This window comes from Pezoporus occidentalis, unplaced genomic scaffold (genome assembly GCF_034315485.1).
Source record: "Pezoporus occidentalis ecotype Australia unplaced genomic scaffold, CSIRO_AGI_Poc_V1 ctg125, whole genome shotgun sequence".
Lineage (NCBI taxonomy): Eukaryota > Metazoa > Chordata > Aves > Psittaciformes > Psittacidae > Pezoporus > Pezoporus occidentalis.
In genome coordinates this window covers 1,709,198-1,728,756 of record NW_026913049.1, presented here as the reverse complement: position 1 = coordinate 1,728,756, position 19,559 = coordinate 1,709,198, and the positions used below count along the sequence as shown (strand labels likewise).

Here is a 19,559-nt window from a genome sequence, read left to right as displayed (position 1 = left end):
TAGAGACTGAAAGCAAAAAAATAAATAAAAAGCCTCACTATTTCTATGAGAGCTAAAATCCTGTTCAAATTAAGAAGTTCCTCTTAAATGAACAAATGTGTTTGTAGGATGTCATTTGTTTCTTTCCAAAACTTCTCTCTTGAAATGGAAAAATATTACAAGTTCCCAGCACTGCTGTGAAAAGACATTCAAACCTGCCAATACTGGCAGGTCGCAAAGCAGGACACATGAGACTCCCTGCTACTCAGCTGTAGAGTTGTCTGGAGTGTATTTGGCATTTGTCAATTCCAGGAGTAGCTGCTAGATGTCTGGGAATCTGTTAAATCCCTGCCCAAACAGCAGGACTGGTAAGTCTACACACGTAATCTAGTTATTTTGGTTTTAATGTCCACTGAATATGAAGGGATTTTTTTCTGGAAGATCTTAGGACTTTAGCATGTTATTGCTTAAACAATTTTAAGCAGCTCACAAAATTGGCAGAAACTGACTTTTTAAACTCTTCTCTGAAGCAGGTTTAAGATCGTTTTCTTAAGCTAAAACATCAACAGCAAGAAGGTCTCCTGCTCCTGTACAAAAGCTGTGACTTTCTTTTTTTAAATCATTTAAGGCTACATCTCCTCTTTAGGAATTAAGAAAAAAGCTTGAATTAACTCACATACTTCATCAAAAATCAAATGGAATCGACCGTTCATGTAACAAGCAATAAAGGTAGGTTAGAAATCGATAAAGCTATACATGCTGAGTAGAAAGTAAATGACAACAGAAGATACAACCCAATATTAAGTCATTGCTTACATGATAAAAGGAAAGAAGCCAAATCAGGGCACACTGCTCTTCAAAACAGTCAATCAGCAACAACACATGTTGTGATTTAGAATATTCAAAATGCTGAAGTCACTGAAGTGGCAACATTATTCATGGGAACCTGTTAGCATTAATGCTTCCAAAATGAGACTGGAGAGGAGACTTTCGAGTAGAAAGTAGTTGTATTGTGGTTTATTCATTATCTAGTTCCACAGCTACCAAAAGCTCATTATGAAAAAGTAAAACAAAAAAACTTATGTTTTTTATTGTTTCTGCTTCATTTCCATACGTACCAAAATCAGGTCATTTCAGATGACAAAGTGGGGCAAACGGAAAGAAAAGAAGGTTTACAGGAAAAAACAAACATAACACCAGGTCTGGTGGGTTGTAACCGAATCTTTGAGGCACTCAGTGCCACACATGGACTGTGCTAGCAGAAGAAAAGCAACACTGACAATGGGTTATACTGAAGTGCCCAGGTTCTGCTCATGGGAAATGGGCAGCTCCAGTTCTTGCCTCACCTTTCACATCAGCTCCTGCACAAAGCAGGGACAAATCTATCAGCTTCACCCATGTTTAGACAGATCGAAGTTGTTTTTCAAGTTCAGCAGTCATACCAACCTGTTATCCAGTGCTGCACCAGCAGTGAAAAAAGTTTGTTTTTCTTAATTCTCTAGTTCTCATACTAAGGACAGAGAAGATCGACTTGGCTCTACAGTTAGCAACATAAGTGCACAGAAATGCTAAAGATACAGTTCAGGGATGCTACAGGCAAAACAGCTTTCTAGCATGACCCCTGCACTTGACAGCAAGGCTTGCTTTCATTCTAACATTCAGAGCAGTGAATTTCTCAACTACAAAAAGAACATCCAATTTTTAAAAACACATTAGACTTGCCAGCAACTTCCCTTGGTCTCCACCATTGCCCCTTTCCTGCCCTCACTTCTTGGCTTTGTCCATCTCCTTTCCTCTCCATGGGAGGTACACTGTTGTTTCAGACTCTCCATGTCTCCTTTCCTATTTTAATTCTCTCTAATCTAAATAAAGTGTATTTCAGGAATCTCTCAGTATGACAGTAAAGTACAATGGGTATGAAGAGACCACTTCATCTGCACAGTTAGCAACTATCTTCTTGGATCTAGATGATCTTTAAAGTCCCTTCCAACCCAAACCACTCTATGATTCTCTGATTCTTTCTTTCATGCACTTGAAGAAAGTACAAAAAAGCTGCAAAGAACATAATGTCATTCAAATAAAGCAATTCTGACAGACTAGCCTAAAATGTCACATACTCACTGCTTTATTTTAAAAACAGAAGATAAAAATATCTCTTTTCTCAAGTAGTCATTTCTGTTTAAAAACACTCCTTGGGAATCTCTCTCCTGTCTATGCCAACCAATCAGCCAACACTGCAGATTTCAGCATGCCAGCAGCACGTTCCACACAGCACATGGTCCCACGCCACCTCACACGTCATCACAACGAGACCACAACGCTCAGCCAAGGAAGAACTGGAGCCTTGTTATGAGAAAGCTTTTAGATTAATACACACAACTGGAAGTTTTGCTGTTTACAGTCTGGTGTTAATGTCAGAAGTTATTCTGTTGTGTTTTGAAAGCATCTATTTTCAGAGTCCCTCTTACAACACCGATAAAGGAACACAAACTGTCACTTAGGGGTGAAGAGTTATGCCTCCCCACTGTTGCAGTTCAGCTCAACCAGACCTCTCAGTTTACTTCTTAGGGAGGGATGATCTCCTCTTCCAGACAACCGTCCGAGACCACCCCTTCTTGGCAAGCTCCACAGGAATATATTGTCCTGTGGTGGCTACTGCAGACTGAAAGATCCTGAAATAATGAAGCTGAGTAACTTAGCAGAAAGATTGTGCTCTTGGTGCTCCTGTATTAAACCTTCAAGTAATGATGCCCATCTTTTGTTACAGCACAGAAGTGACACTTTCCAGCTACACTTTGGAATAGAGCTATTTCATCCTCTCTTTGTCAAAAGCAAAATTGCTACAACAGTGAGAAAGTGCAAATCTGCATATTCTCTGGCCCCTGCAGAACCTGTTGCATAGAGAGAACAACATACTGGATGAAGGGAAACCTGTGGTGATAGAGCCAAGTGTCCCAATCAAATGATTTTCTGTCTAGAAAGGAAAATGAAAGTCCACCATATGTGTGGAGTAAAGACCCACAGACTTAACATATCTGAGTTAATGACCAAACAGATGTATTTTTATGCTGCTACCTTAAACGCGCCACAAAAGTAAGGGAAGCAATGGAGAAAGAGATTATAATTTTCCTCGAGACTCCTGAAGAAAACCCCAACATGTAATAGAATAAGATTAATGAATTAACTTATACCCATCTAAAAAGCCTCTTAAGCTTTGTTTGGCACAGCTGTGGCACTATGCAACACCCATTAGCACAACTCTGAAGTAATCCCTGCAGGGTAAGAGAATGAAGCTGCCTTTCTGAAATCATGATGAATTTGGGTTGATAAAAGATGCCAAAATTCAGGGTGGAGTTTAATTTTGAGCACAGGGGGAAGGGGAGGTAGGTGCCTCTGACTAACTGAATGGAAACCAAGACCTTGTGCAGGGAGAAGAATACTAAACCTTCTGATTCCTCCAAGTCCTTCTCTGTACCATGGGTGGCTGGCCGCTTCCTATATCTCACTTAAAACCTTCTTGAGATTCTTGAAGTGTCATCAACAACATTAAGACCTGTTTTTCTGGTGTGCAACATAATCCTCTCCAAGCTGTGGCTGACAGCAAGGCTAGAAGGGACATAACACATGAGTTAAGCTACAGCAGCCCACTGAGAATGAGAAAAGCCCTTTGTTCCAGTGTGGGTTTTTTTGTATTGTTTTTTCCTTTTAAATATTAAGTATATTTGCAAAATCCTTTGTGCTTTGAAGCACTCAATATGAAGTTCAGTACCCCTGTGACCTGGAAATAAAGTTTGGAGGTGAATGTCCTTGCCCATACTTTTAATCATGACTCAGGAGTCCAGCAGGATTCTAGGAGCTGTGAGGAGTCAGCATGCAACCCTTCTGTGATACACATAACACTGATTCTAATTAGCATGAAAAAGACCTTAATTTAATTAGAAAATATGGTGGGTTTTTGGTATTTTTATGTTCTTTCGTTGTTTTCCACTAGAAGGGCTGATACCTGCTACCTAAGTCTTGGGGGGGTTTTGTTTTTGTTTTGTTTGGTGTTTGTTTTTTTTTTTTTACCAAACATATTTATTTTTTTTAAATAAATGGTTCTTTTTGCCAACAAAAATACCCTGCATATTCACTTCAGCAATTCCATTGAATAACACATTTATTCTAAGTTTAATTCTTAGATGTTAAGGCATAATAAAGTAAAATACATTTCCTATTTACTATAGAGGACTAATTTACCTACTCTTAATTTATACCTGCTTTCTTTTGAATGTAAATTCGAATTTCATTAAAGTGAAGAAAAAAATACAGCTTCAGAACTGCTTTTAGCCAGGCAGCCAGTTAATCATACTATTTTTCAAAAAGAAAGAATGCATTTAACAGAATTTATTAAAACAGACTTTCTGCATAATATTAACTGGTTTACTCACAAGTACCTACAGTTAATGGATTGAACCAACAGTTATTAAACACTGTGTCCACAATACTTCAGTGATGAGATTTGAATTTTTGCTCTTGTTTTTTTAAAGGAATACACTGGAAATGAAACAAGATTTTAGGATTGTTCTCTTTGGGTTTTATGTTTTTTTTTTCTGTCAACTTCCAGAAGTTTCTCAGCCTTGAATGAATCAGTTACTGAACTGAAGTAAACTGCAATGAGACAGTATTTTTGCTGCATATGCAGAATGACAAGAGCTGTCCCAGGTGGATTAGCTGCTTCAAAAAACCTCTGGGTCCAGACACTCAGCCAGAGATATCTCCCACCTTAATGGATTTGGCTTTCTGCAGAAGAAAGTTTTTTGAAGCTTCCCAAATATTTCACACACAGTAGTGTAAAAGAAACAGTGGCTACACATACCATAGCACTCCAAATATTTTCTACATTTTAAAAAATAATTTTAATAGAGATTACCAAATTGATGCAGGTCTTTCACAGCTTCCTATTGCCATGAATTTATTTATTTGAGGCACTGGAATGGGTTGCCCAGGGAGGTTGTGAATGCTCCATCCCTGGCAGTGCTCAAGACCAGGTTGGATGAGGCCTTGGGTGATATGATTTAGTGTGAGGTGCCCCTGCCCATGGCAGGGGGGTTGGAACTAGATGATCTTAAGGTCCTTTCCAACCCTAACTATTCTATGATTCTATGACTGTCTGTATTTTGAGCAAAAAACAAGATGAAATAAAACCAAACCAAACCAAAACCCCAAACAGTTTTAACAATATTTAATCTGAAGAAGTTTCCAAATTTTCAAGTTTTCTTACAATTGTCACAAACAAAATTTACCATTAGAAAAAGCCTTTTTTTTAAGCTTAGCCTCCCAATTTCTCAGTTGTTGCATCTATCAATGCTACCTTAAATAGGATACCAGATTAGACAACATATTTTGCATTATTTCTCAGATAATTATCTAGGACCAAGGCCTTGGAATGAAATGTATTTATAAATGCAATTTACAACTCTTTCACATTTCATGAACTTGATCCAAAACTCAAGGATTTATACAAGTAAAAGAAAATCTAAAGAAAATTTGTACTTCTCTTCCTACCAGACATAGATCCCTAAAAGCCTCTAATATCTAAAGAGAATCCCACTTGAGCTTTTTATCTGTACAGCCTACCACTTGGTTTGCAGCTGTGTCATGACCACTGAGCAGCCTCAGTTCCTCACACTTGGTCATTTCATCTTACACTTTCTTCCTAATCCTCCAGTCCTCCTCTATCTGGGCAATGCTCCCAACACATGCAATCCCAAACTGTGTCAGCACCACCAGATGGTTTTTACCTGGTCATTAAGGAAAATAAAACAACAGATCAATCTCTAATTGCCCCTTGGGATCTTCTAATTAGTAACTTGTCCTTAACCAGACAATCTCCCCCATAAACAAAACTCACTGCCCTTTCCCCATTAGCCAGTTCCTTGGGCAAAGGGAGTTTCCTATACTAATCCCTGTCTAAACTAAATTATAATGTCTAATACAGGGTGCTTTAAAGGCCTTGCTGAAAACAAATCAGATTTGAACTGCTGCATTTCCTTGCCTGTAGAACAAGCTTCTTATCAAAAAAGCTATCAGGTAACTCTGGTAGTAAACATTTTTGGGAAACTGTTGCATTTTAACTCCAAACATTTGGACCTCATCTATCCTGGCCTCTATTTCTGCTTCCTTCCACTGGCCTCCTCCCCTCTAAGGTTCAAACTGGCATTAAAATATCACAAAACTAGTGGACACAAGTATTAAACCTTGAGTAACAGATGCTGCTTATAATGAAACACCTTCCACTGTACCTACTAGAGCAAGGTCAGCTGTTTTTCTCAGTTAAAGGACAACAAATGCTGCAATTGATTGATTAGATACCAAGGAAACCAGTTCACAAAATAGGCATTCTGGCATTTCTAGTGATCCCAGCTAAACCTCAGCTTTGACAGCTTTCTGACAGACTCCAAAAATCAGGTGATTTTTTCTTGGTTTATGATCCTCAACTTCTGGACAATCCAAATAAAACAGGGGGAGCGTGCCAGCTCCTGCCTGCCCACATCATGCGAGTATAGATATGAACAGAGATGCAGGAAAATTAATCCCAGCAGTGAACATGGATTTGTTTCCCAAGTAGAAAGGAACTCACAGCTTTGAATTAATTAAAGTAAATAATAATAAAAAATTATCCTCCTGGCCAAAATAAATAATTTTAGGAAACAAACAGATGGAACTGTAAGGAGGAAACAAAACTTGCTTTTTAAGTCTTAAAACCAAAATTGCTTCTGTTGTCTTTGATCTGATTTAAGTTGCACTAAAGGTCAACGAATATTGGAACAAATATTGCTAAATACTGTACTCAGTGGATAAAAAGAACACGAAAGTCTGGCCTTTTTGTACATCACACATCACACAGTGATCTCACCAATGTTACCAGCTGGAGACTTGCAGACCACATTGACCAAAAAAGGGAAAATGCTTCATGCCTGAAATCCTTTCCCAGTTACCTCACCCAGCTTTTGCTCGCGTTTCTGCAGTAATTGCAGAGGTCATTTCTTTAAACTCAGATGGAGTAAATCAACAGGCTACCCAATGCAAAGCTGGGTTTGTGTAGTCTCTGGAGAGAACTCAGCTTTATTTAAACTGAGTGTGTACAGAAAAGGAAGAACTGAAATATGTGCAATAAAAACAGAAGAGCGAGTAGTATAAATCGAGAAGAGCAAGTGATAGGGATTTGTGTATTGCTGGTTTGATTACAAACACTAATGTTTTATGGGGAAAGTTTCTCGATTTGTTGGGTACCTTCAGGTTTCTGAAGCGCATGTGAAGTATTAGTCTTTAATGTTACTCTTACGATGTTCCAAAACCACTTGAACTTTGCACTCTGGGTTTATGCTGTCCTTGTATTTGAAATGAAGCTTTGCAACATCAACAGGATATATTTTATCCTCCATATCATCTGTGATTTCTGTGACAGTATTTTTTGCCTAAACTTGATATAGCTTTGAATAAAGAAGAAAATACTCTCATTTGCTGTATTAGACACAGCGGTAGCATAGGCCTACAATAGTTCATCATGATAGTGAAAACCCTGAAAAGTTACTTATTAAAATAAAACAGTGATTATCACAGCAAAAACCTGTCATTAATTTATAACATTTTCTCTTTTTTTTCCTGCATGTGTGTGGCAGGGTGACGGGGTGGGGGTGGGGGGAGTGCTTGTTTTTATCTCCAGTTGAATTTCATCTGGTGTTTTAGAAAAGAAAGAAAAAATGCCAAGTAAGCACTTTTAAGCGCTCTTTCATGTAGTCTTCCCCTCACCAAAATCTGACAGTAGTACCTAGTATCATTTCTGATTATGTATATTGGTAACACAACTATCCCTTATTTTCTTTCTCCTCCATAAATTTGGAAACACAGCTTAACAAGGTACTAGAACTGATCGTTTCAAAGACAAAAGGGAGAGAATCCAGCACTCATCACTGTTTATAAAATATGGTCTGACAATGTAAGACTGATCACAAAGACCAGCTGCTTGCACCTCTAGCTACTGCTGAAATTGCCAATACAAAAAGCATATATATAATTAACCTCATGCTTCTATACCTATCTTTTACAATGTTGGTACACAAGATGTTACAATGCAAATTAACTGAAAATTCACAGCTCTAGAAATACACAATATGACACAACTATCAGCTATCCTGTGGTGTCTGCACTATTTCAATCTCTCCTTGGAGAGGAACACATACACAGAAGTTTTCTGGTTTTTTTGAGGAGAGAAGGATGGCAGACAAACTGGAGCAAGTTTGGGTCTGAAATGAATGAAATTCTATATGCTGTTGTAAGTTAATACAAGGGGTAAAACCAGCTCAAACCCGGTATTTCAGAACAAAAAGTAACAGGTGATATATGGTCCATACAGCTGGCGTGTTTAAAGAAGACCTCAAAAAAAAAAAGCGACATTCTCATTGTCCTCTGAAACTTGCATCTGAAACCCAAGCAACAAGAAAGCATCTAATTTTTATTTGGCTATCAGTTCAGATCACCCTAGAGGAGTTTAAGGAGCCAAATCTCTGTGCACACCTTCATTAACTGCAGACAAATAACAAGCAAACTCAACTCATCCCACATCTGCAAGAGTTCAGAAATACTCAAGGACTGAGTTGGGTGAACAGAAGTGGAGGTAAGTTATCTCACCACATTCTCTATTCTACTAGCATTGACTTTTGGAAAGCCCAGATTTCTACTCTTCACACTGGTCTTATTATTCCTAGCTCATACACTGCGGTTTTGTAATTACTAGAAATACATTATTAAATATAACTAATCTCTCGCTTCTTTGTATTGATTCCATTTAGTTAAAGGCCAACTGTAATTGCTTACACTGATGCAAATAAATTCAGAGGCAAATGTTTGTGTCACCATATGGGCTATGCAGGCAGTACAAATCTCTCATTTTTTGAGCCTGAGAGTTGAACTTTATGAGCAATGCAAGAAAGTAGGAGTTTATTTGACAACAATGACCCGGAAGAGCTCTCTCTCTCTCTCTCTCTAAATATATATACATATATATATAATCAGTGTATCAAGCCAGTATCCTGGGCTGCCCAAAACACACGCAACACTGCATAATAAAGTCCATTAGACACTGGAATAAGACTTAACTGAGCCAGGCTCCCTCCTGAAGTCATTCGGTACACTGTTGTGTGACCACAAAGAAGTCAAAATGATCACTATTTCCACAAATTATATAAGATGGGCAAATGTCAATATTTTATCTGGAAGTCATTTGGAAAAGAAACCAGCCATTGTGATATCCTATACAGAGAGGACTCAACCAGCCCAGACTTTCCGTTAAATACTTGATTCAGAAAAGGAAGGACTTATCTTCAATTAGATCATTAAATATGTGTTGACATCTACTGAGTGACGTAGTCAAGGGAGACATGAGCATCTGCAGAGAGCTCTGTGAACTGCCTGTGGATTTGCCTCTCTGATAAACTAGGACAGTCAATAGTACAGCAATTTAGGCTTTCAAACAGGGCTCTGCAGAGATGAATGATGCCCCGTGAACTACAGGAATATGAAACAAAATGGTAACACAAAGAACTGAACAATGCAACCAAAACCTACTGAAAACTAGAAATAATTTTGCGTTGGGACTAAATTCTGATTTGTGCAGCATGGTAAATAAACTCCCAGCCCTGCATCTCACAGCAGCATAGGGGTGGGATGAGAAGAATGCAGCTGTACACAAAAACATCTCAGAAAAATCTGACCTCAAGTTCACAGTAAAAATTCTCCGCAAACATTTACTTAGTTCCTGTGCGGAAGTAGCCTCATCTGTTTGCTACACATTCACAACAGCAGCACAAAAAGTGTAAACCCTCAGTCTCTCTTTCCAAGAGCTCTGTTCTTCTTCTGAGGTTTGCTGAGTACAGCACATGAGCAACCTCAGCTACAACATCAAAGAGAAGTATTTTTTTCTACCCATTTAACCTTACAAATGGCAGATTTCCTGGAAAAATGTACAAGCACTAATACAAGATGCAAAATGCTTTCAGATCTAGCATATTTATGTAGACAGAAGGAAATGTTACTAAACATATCTCTAACTGACCACCTCAGCCTTTACGCATTTCTCTGAGATTGTGATCAAAATAGTCACTGATAACCACTTAAGACTCCAAGTTCAGACTGAAACTAGCTCTTTTAGTCTAATGGTTCATTGCAACATCTTTTTCCCCAGTATATCTCATTTCCTGGGCTGACAGCTGGACCCTGGTATAGACAATCTGCACTAATTCTTTAACACAAATTTAACACTTAACACCAAAGAATTGGCTTAAATCACCAACTGGAGCACTTCCACCATGGAAAATCTCTGGGCAACATGAAGATGAATACTCTGCATTGCATCAGCCATGTAAAGTAGAGAGGGAAAGCAGAGACAAGTGAGAGAGTATGGCTGAAACACTCTGACTTCTTTCCATCTTTATACAATAGCCACTTGAGGGCCACTGCACCCAGATCAGCTGTGCCATCCTTGGTTAACCCAAGATGCAATGTTAGCATGAAGGCAGACACCAGAATATGAACGCAACTCCAGATGGTAAGAATGTGCAACAGCTGTAAGAGCTGTACCCTATGCATATAATCAGTCTTTAAACTCCATTTTTAAATCGTATCCTTCTCTGAAGCAAAGCTTCCAGTATAATTTACTAACACATTAATGAGGATGGCATCAAGTATGTTTGAATATAAAATACTTGTTTTCAGTCCAGCCTTCAAAACACACTGATAAACACAAATAAACATGAAATGAAAAAGAACTCTTTCCACAGCCACTTACTTTTGCTGCTCCTATTTGCTCTTTGCGAAACTTCTCCAGCGGTGCTATTAGCACATCATTAGCATTCTGGATCTGCAAAGTTAAACATAAGACATATCTTTTTAAAACAGAGTACTCGCTGGAAGTGGAGTCACTCTAACTCTGCCAATGTGCAAGACTGAAAAAATCTTGTCTGTAACATTCTGGTAAGAACATATGGGCGAGTCAAACAGTTACGTCCTCTTTACATAAAACATACAACACACATGTTCACTAGTCTACTATTGATCGCTTTCATGAAGCAATTTCTAAAGCAGTTGTAATGAATAATGTAGTAAGCTTCTCTGCGATATGTAGATGGGTTTTCTGGTATTTTACTTCCGTTCCTTCTGTCCTGCCTAGAACCAGAATAGAAAACAAAAGCTTTCAGACATGTTTTGGCAGAACAGAGAAGACAAACATAATAGTACTGACAGCACCGCCTAGAAAAGCTTGTGTATACAGAATCTGAATTTTTGACTGCTGAACCTCTTTGGCTATGTTGGACTATTTTGGCTAACAGGGGAAAAGTAAGGCAGAGAACTCTAAAATGAAAAGTGGACAATTTACAAAACACTCTAGATTCCTTCTACTTTTCCCCTGTTTTTAAACTAATCTAAGATGCCCTGCAGTTATTTCTACCACTTTAACCTAAACCAGGATTCTTAATGAATCACAGTTTTCCCCTCACAGCCTCTGTTTATTTAGTGTAAATCCAGTCCTGGGAACCCGCCTCCAAATACCATTCCCAGCAGCAACCACCCAAAATGGTCCCTAGTCATTTGGACTGGAAACACACATGCAGCAGAATACGAATGCCAGCCATGCCATTCTGCCACTCACCAAAAAACCCCTAGCATTTCACCATGTGCCTCCTAGGGACAGGCAGAATAAACAACTACATGACTTCACTGCAGAAAACTCAGAAGAAACTGAAAACTGCCAACACATCAGAAATAAAGCACAATAAAACACACTACAATATTCTATTATACTATCTACAGGCAAAATGTTAGGTTTTCTGCATTAATAGCTTTTCTTTCTCCTCACCAGCCTTTACCATACTCATCACATTCCACATCTGGGCTTTGGCAGGTTTGGAGGTCTGGGCAAAGCTAACATGTACCTAAGCCAAACGTGAATGAATACAGCTCTTGTGACTCTTCCATAACAATAATTGATAAAGCTACATTGTCAGTTGAGCACGAAAACCTCCCAAAAGGCTGTAATAATAAACATATAGAATAAACCCATTGAAACACAAGCACATTTTCTTTCCTCCCAAACCTACCATTACAATTCAAAAGACCACAGAACCACCACATCTCTCAGTAGGGCAAAGTTTCAGGAAAAACTGAGATTCTCACTGACATCCTAACATAAGAAAGTCCAAGACAGCAAAGGCAACACTTGGCATGCTCAGTGATGCAGTGATAAAAATGTGCTACATTTTAAAATAGAAACCAGGCACAGAGGATGAAGAGGAGTGCTTTCACTGCATTCAACTTCCTCTAATCGGTTCAATTGCAGCAGACTACAAAACTGTGTTACCCTCCAAGTGGACATTTTCAAACTATGCCTCAAGACTCAATACTTTATACAAGGCAAAGTGCATGCTATTCACAAAAGATAATCTATATACAAGAATCACTAGGTAGTGCAGAACTGCTACATGACGTGCTCACAGTCAGGCAGAACTGCAGTGCATACACCTGGAAACAGCAGCTGGAAGTTTTGGCAGCATGCAGAGCCTGCATATGGCTTTTGGCATATACAGGAATCACAAAGGCTTGCTGGACTCACTGGTACAGAAGTGTGGATGCATCTTTTCTTTCCTTTTCATGTACAAAAGTTTTTCTCTGCTTTTTAGATTTTTACTGTTAAAATAAATACCACCAAAATCATACTGAAATTGTAAAAAAAATTGAAAAATAAACATTTACACATTTTAAATGCCTTTTGTCAGCCAGCTTTGACAATTTATGAGGTCACTTTCTGTTGGCATAACTGAAGAATCTCAGTATGCTCTGATGGCCTTTGAGACAACATGGTGAAACATCAGTGCTGAGAAGACATTTTTGACTAGCAATCTTTTCATAGAATCATAGAATAGTTTGGGTTGGAAAGGACCTTAAGATCATCCAGTTCCAACCCCCCTGCCATGGGCAGGGACACCTTGCACTAAACCATATCACCCAGGACTCCATCCAACCTGGCCTTGAACACTGCCAGGGATGTTTTAAGCTTTTAGAAGAAAAAAATTCAACATCAACTAACATAACCTTAGTAGAAACCAAATTGTCGCTATGCTAGAAAGGGAAGACTGAAACTAAATCTGAGCATTTCCATTTTTAGGTTTCCTTAAATTTAAGTCAATGTTATTTTTTTGACTGAATTTTCCCAATTGGTTTTCTAGCCCTGAATTTGGGATAGTGAATGATATGCAGACTGTATATTCTTCATCTCCTTTTACATGGATAGATCCAGTGGATATAAACAGACACTTAACTAAAACATTGATGCAGATGCTTATTTGTTATTAAATACTAACAATACAGACACAGAAATTTTAAGCTGTTTAAGCACTAAAAGCTTTGAGCTTCACGTGACAATCTATAATGCTAAATTGCAGTAAAAAGAACAGTTAATACCTTTTGAGATTTATATTTTTATTTGTAGGGTTAAGAACTAGGTAGGTCACTGACAGAATTAAGTTAACAGGATTCCCAATTGCCAGAATAAGACAGCAACAGTATCAAGTGAGGCACTTTTGCAGCAACAGAATTAGAAATTAAATCAAGCTTATCTGAATTACATCTTTTTTCGCTCTGTATCTCCTACAAGTACTTTTCACTGCAACACAGAATTATTACACTTGCATATGGGAAATAAAACTCACTTCCCTAAAATACTGAATGACTCACAAATATTGAATGCTGACAAATATTGATTTACTTCATGTTGGTATGAGACTTCTGAAAAATACCAATTAAATTAATTCAGAGAAGGCAACAAATCTCATAGCTAAAATATTCACAGTAATACATTTCTGACGTAGAAATATATTGCTCCACTAGATAAAAAGAAAGAACTTAATCTGAAATACTTCTCTCAACTCCTGTCAGAAAAAAAACCACTTCTTTCAGTCTGCGGCCTGTATCAACAGATCCTAATCAATATAACTTTAAATATAACAGCAGACACCAAATACAGACTACAAGGCATTTATGTAACTTAGTCATGTATCAGGTTTACATGCTACAAAGAATATAAATATGCCATGATAAAACATTTGCCGTGTATTTAAGTCCTTAGTTTCTATTTTAAAAGTTAAAAAGTATAAATATCCCATAAAGTTAATAATTTGAATTTCAGTGCCTGTAGCAAATATTTTTTACAGCTTTCTATGGAAAACATTACACAGAAATCACTTATAAAACAAAAAAAAATTAATATATTCAAAGTATATCTTAATCTTAAACAAAAGATTACATCAAAAATATCCAAGCTTGTGCCAATTTTCTTTAAAGAGATCATTACCAATGCTGGTTATTTCAAGCAGAGTTGAAATTCAGATGATGGCAAAGCAGGTTCAGATTAGAAAGTTATAACTACTGACTGGTAATAACAGAGGTTGGACACTTCCATGTACAATGCGTAAGGCAATAACCACTTCAGCAAAATCCTAGTGCTTTATCAAGTGGTCTTAATACACTTACACAAGTGGATGCCAATCAAGTCTGAGAGCAGCTACATATGGCTGAATAAATTACTTTTCTCTAAGTTTTGTCAAGTGAATGCTATTTTCTATTTTTCTATATGATGCAGCTTGTGTTTAAAAGTAAAATACACATAAACTGTATGTTTAAAAATAAATTTATGCATAAAGAAACACATTCTTGAAAGCATGATGAGCCCCAGGTCTGTACCTGTACCATTTTGTGTGCTACTGGAATAGAGAAAAGCCTAGGCCCTCACTGAGGGGAATCAATCCAAGGATTACTCCCAGGACTGCACTTGGAAGTGGACAAAAAAAGAAATAAAAAAGAAGGAAAATAAATAAATAAAATCAAAGAACAAACAGTCCCTGTCATGCTAAGAAGGTTGCTGAGAGCAGTATGAAAAAAGCAAACCTTGCAAAGAGTACTGTGACTGTTTTTGTGATCGCTAACCAGACGCGACCTTGTGTCAAGAAGCTGGGTGGGGAGAACATCAAATACCAGGAGGCCCTCTTAGGCTTGTTCTCCCATTTGGTAGTTTCCTTTGCTCCTTCCAAGCAAGAAAACATTACAGTTTGCAATCACTCCATTTTGTGAGCTCAGTGGCAGGAATGAGCGAGTACACCTCATTTTAGAAATATCTGACTGCACCTTCTTTTTTTTTTTTCTTCTATTTTTAAACTATCCACTAGCATATTAAGCACGGCATGTAATTAAAAAGAATTAAAGTACTTTCATTACATCAGTACGTGAATCATTAATCAAGTGTTCATATAAACCACATTTCATTCAGTTCACACCCAACAGTTTTGAAGTTCAGGCATATGCTTTTCTAGATGTTTCCGTGTGCTCCTAAATGAGATGAAGATGAGTTCTCCTATCTCAGATGAGGGTACAAGGAGTACAAACCAAGTAACATCCCAACCACTCTCAAGCATCTTGCCTTTTTTGTAGTATCTCCATCTCCATGGCAAGCTACAACACTTATGGTACCTCAGCACTCAAAGATCCCAAGGTCCAGTACAGCTATTCATAAATATAATAACTTGATCCTCGTGGAAAGAAAGGAGGCACCAATATCCTCTGCGTCTGCAATGACTGTGAAGCAGAAGCTCCCAGAAGACAACCCTTGTGAATGACCCTGAAATCCTGGACCTTTGAGAGCACTCCGTACTAATACTGGTTAACTTCCTTTGGGGCCAAGTACCAACAGAAAAATGCAAGCTCTAAGGACTGGCATTAACAGTAGAGAAAGGAACAAAGTATTTCTGAGTTTAAGTAACAGCTCCCCCACAAAACCTTTCAGCTTTGTGTACCCTATTGAATCAGGCCATGCCCGGCCAACAGCAAGATCTGGAAGAGGACATTACCATCTCAGTGACAACACTAGTACAAATAGTCTCAGGAGCATACCAGGCAATTAACTCAGTCACTCAACATCAGACATTCACAATCTCTGCACTTGATACAGACACATAAGCTTCCCTTCCCAATAAATAGGGAGAAATAAGCACAAGATTCCTATGATCCATTTGAACACGTTTCAGACAAGATGCAACACATCATGAAATTGCCACCTTCTCTGCAATCAAGATCAGGCTTGCTTCCATGAAGATAATTCTGAGTAGATGTATAAAGCCTAAATATAACATTGCTTAGATGTTTCCAATAGAAAGTAAATGAATGTCTGAGCCACAGGGCTTGAAGTCTGCTCTTACTCAGGGGTATACCAAACCTATTTAAAGTTATATGGAATAACGCAAAGAAATCTGGGACTGGGCAGTAGACTTGCTTCTCTTTCAGCAGAACGAAGCTAGACTGGATAAACATTAAGGATAGTACAAGACTCACTTAAAGTTACTCTCAAGTTAACTTCACAATCCTAAGCTACCCAGTCTCACAAAGGTATATGACACTCCTAACATGTAACCAAACAGCAGAACTACAAATGCAATCATACTCCCAAAATGATGAATAAATTCCTAGAATACTACAACCAATGAAATAGTGGAACAACTTACTTGCTTCAGAATTTACAAGAACAAAAAAAAAACAGTCAAATACACTTTTAATTCTAAAGTGGGGTTAAACAGGGAATAAAGAAGTTAAATTTTATTACATTAGGTAATACAGAATATGGGTTATCCTTTGGAAAAAAAAAATAAAAATTTTATACTTCTTTATTTAAAATCATAGAATAGTCAGGGTTAGAAAGGACCTTAAGATCATCTAGCTCCAACCCCCCTGCCATGGGCAGGGACACCTCACACTAAACCGTGTCACCCAAGGCTCCATCCAACCTGGCCTTTAACACCGCCAGGGATGGAGCGTTCACAGCCTCCTCCCTGGGCAACCCATTCCAGGGCCTCACCACCCTTACAGTAAAGAACTTCTTCCTTATATCCAACCTAAACTTCCCCTGTTTAAGTTTTAACCCATTACCCCTTGTCCTATCGCTACAGTCTCTAATGAAGAGTCCCTCCCCAGCATCCCTATAGGTCCCCTTCAGATACTGGAAGGCTGCTAGGAGGTCTCCACGCAGCCTTCTCTTCTCCAGGCTGAACAGCCTCAACTTTCTCAGCCTATCTTCATACAGGAGGTGCTCCAGTCCCCTGATCGTCCTTGTGGCCCTTCTCTGGACTTTTTCCAACAGTTCCATGTCCTTTTTATGTTGAGGACCCCAGAACTGCACACAATACTGCAGGTGAGGTCTCACAAGAGCAGAGTAGAGGGGCAGGATCACCTCCTTTGACCTGCTGGTCACGCTCCTTTTGATGCACCCCAGGATACGGTTGGCTTTCTGGGCTGTGAGCACACAATGCCAGCTCATGTTCATTTTCTCATCAACCAACACCACCAAGTCCTTCTCCACAGGGCTGCTCTTAATTTCTTCTCTAATTAATCTTTTCTCTAATTTCCTTTTAATTAATTTCTAGCATAGTTATTACAATTATCACCAACTAATATATGTGTGAGTGCTGAAATAGGTACATCAAAACAGCTCATCTGCTATTTTGTGTGTTAAAATAGAAATCTGCCATTATACATCACTTCTCTTTATGATGGGTCTTCATTCAGTCTCAGAAATAGCATTCTGCTCTCCATCACAGAGTCCTGTGACAGCATGCTACCTCTACTACTCATACTTTCAGTCATTAATGGGTATTAAGGTGGCAGATTCATCAGCTGACTCTGGAACATGGCAGTGAACTGGAGTCTGACAGAGACAGGACTCATCCAGGGAGTTCACTGAAGCAGAGTATGGGAAACAAAAGAAAAAACAGATGTTTAGAAATCAGCAGCTCTCATCATCTGATACTTTTCACTTAACGCTGCTTCAGAAACAGGTGAACATCATTATGTTATCTAATGGCAAGGTCTTGAAGTACAGGACAAATATTTAACAGAGCTATACAGGAAGTAAGAGGTCCTACATAGGACTTCAAGCATCTCACAATCATTTTTCTTATCATGAGCCACATGGCAAGACTGGACTCGGATTTGAGATATTGTTCAGTGAATCACAAGACACATAAGGAAGGTAAAAAAGGCACTCATATGAGCATACTTGCATCACGAATTTACAGCAGCAAGTTTCACCTACATTTGAACAGTTTGTGTTTTGCATTAGGAGGCAGATTATTTCTGGCTGAAATCATCATCACAGGCAAAGGAGAATAAAGTTAGCCACAAAATTTCCATATAGTAAAAGTTTTTAAAGATGGAAAAATGGCATTTGGCATATCTAGATAACGTCTATTATCTACACGCTCATTTAATACTTTTTTAATGCTATTTCTGTTTAACTATCTTGTTCACTCAATGCATTCATTGCCTGTGATGCCTCTGGAGGGAAAAGCTAAATATCCATTCCATCTGTTTCAAATTCCACATTTGAGTATTTGCAGGAAGCTTAAAATGTCTTTGTTGCCTTATAAATATTTAAAGAGAAAATATCATTACATTTAAATTACCAGAATTATTGTTATTTTATAGTAGTTAAGTTTTAATGTTTGTATGCTAATCTGTTTTGGTCATAAACACAAGATCCTTGGGCACTGTCAGATCACTAACGCTTCAAGCGCAACTTTAAACAGCACCAAGAAGCAGCTACCCAATTCACACTGTTTGTATGTGGAACAGAAACTGTACTTATTATAATCACCTCCTACTAAATGGTGTGGTTTGACAAACTAAATTTACTGTAAAAGACATTTTAATAGCTGATGCTCAAACTGTGCTGCTGAGTGGAGAAAATGCAGCAGATGCACATGATCTATCACTCTTACTAGCAATAAAGTCAGAGGCTACAAACCTGCCACATACCCAGTGAAAAAAAATGCTTTTGATAACATGCAGTGGCAATGAGATATCTAATACATTTTATGGAGAGCCTTAAAAATTATTTACACCATATAATACAATCCATCTGCGTATAGAGAGTAGATTTGTTCTCAGAGGAACACTGCACGCCTTTCAAGCATTCTGAACTGCTGAAGTGAAATTGCTACAAACACCTGTACATTAATTCTGCTGTACATCTTCCAGGTTCACAGAACAAAGCCTTAAGAAAATGGATTACTGAAAAAAGTCGTGTTCCATAATGTCTAAATGTATGTATGCATGTATGAAGTCAGATAGTCTCTTATTTTCTCATAATTCTTTATTTTTCTGCAGATCTCAAAAGACTGTTAGATTTTTCTTTTTAGAGAGTTAATGACGAGACAGGTTAAAATGCCTCAAATATCTGACCCAAGAAAGGTCAAACAGTATCTTTTCCAGCTACCATATTCAATAGCATCTCATGAACCCAGATTACAACAGGAAAGCCATGTGGTGTTAACCTTTAAAAGTGTCTTAAAGTTTTTACTACAGACTTTTAAAATATACTCACTCTTTCATAAGATTATTATACCAAAAATGTACATTTAAAACATCTTTTAAGAGACTACATGAAAAACTATAGTTATTATCATCTATAAATAATACTGATAAAAGTGAAAATAGACTTCAAG

General features: G+C 38.0%; 1 protein-coding gene across 2 annotated transcripts in view; it reads right to left on the bottom strand.

Annotated features, from left to right (window-relative positions):
- Nucleotides 1-19,559, bottom strand: part of ARHGAP42 (Rho GTPase activating protein 42) — a 153,654-nt gene that overhangs the window by 59,571 nt on the left and 74,524 nt on the right. For both annotated transcript variants that reach the window (XM_062607757.1, XM_062607756.1), the window contains exon 4: nt 10,808-10,879. In XM_062607757.1, the coding sequence (XP_062463741.1) occupies nt 10,808-10,879 (72 nt within the window). The remainder of the gene's footprint in view (nt 1-10,807; nt 10,880-19,559) is intronic.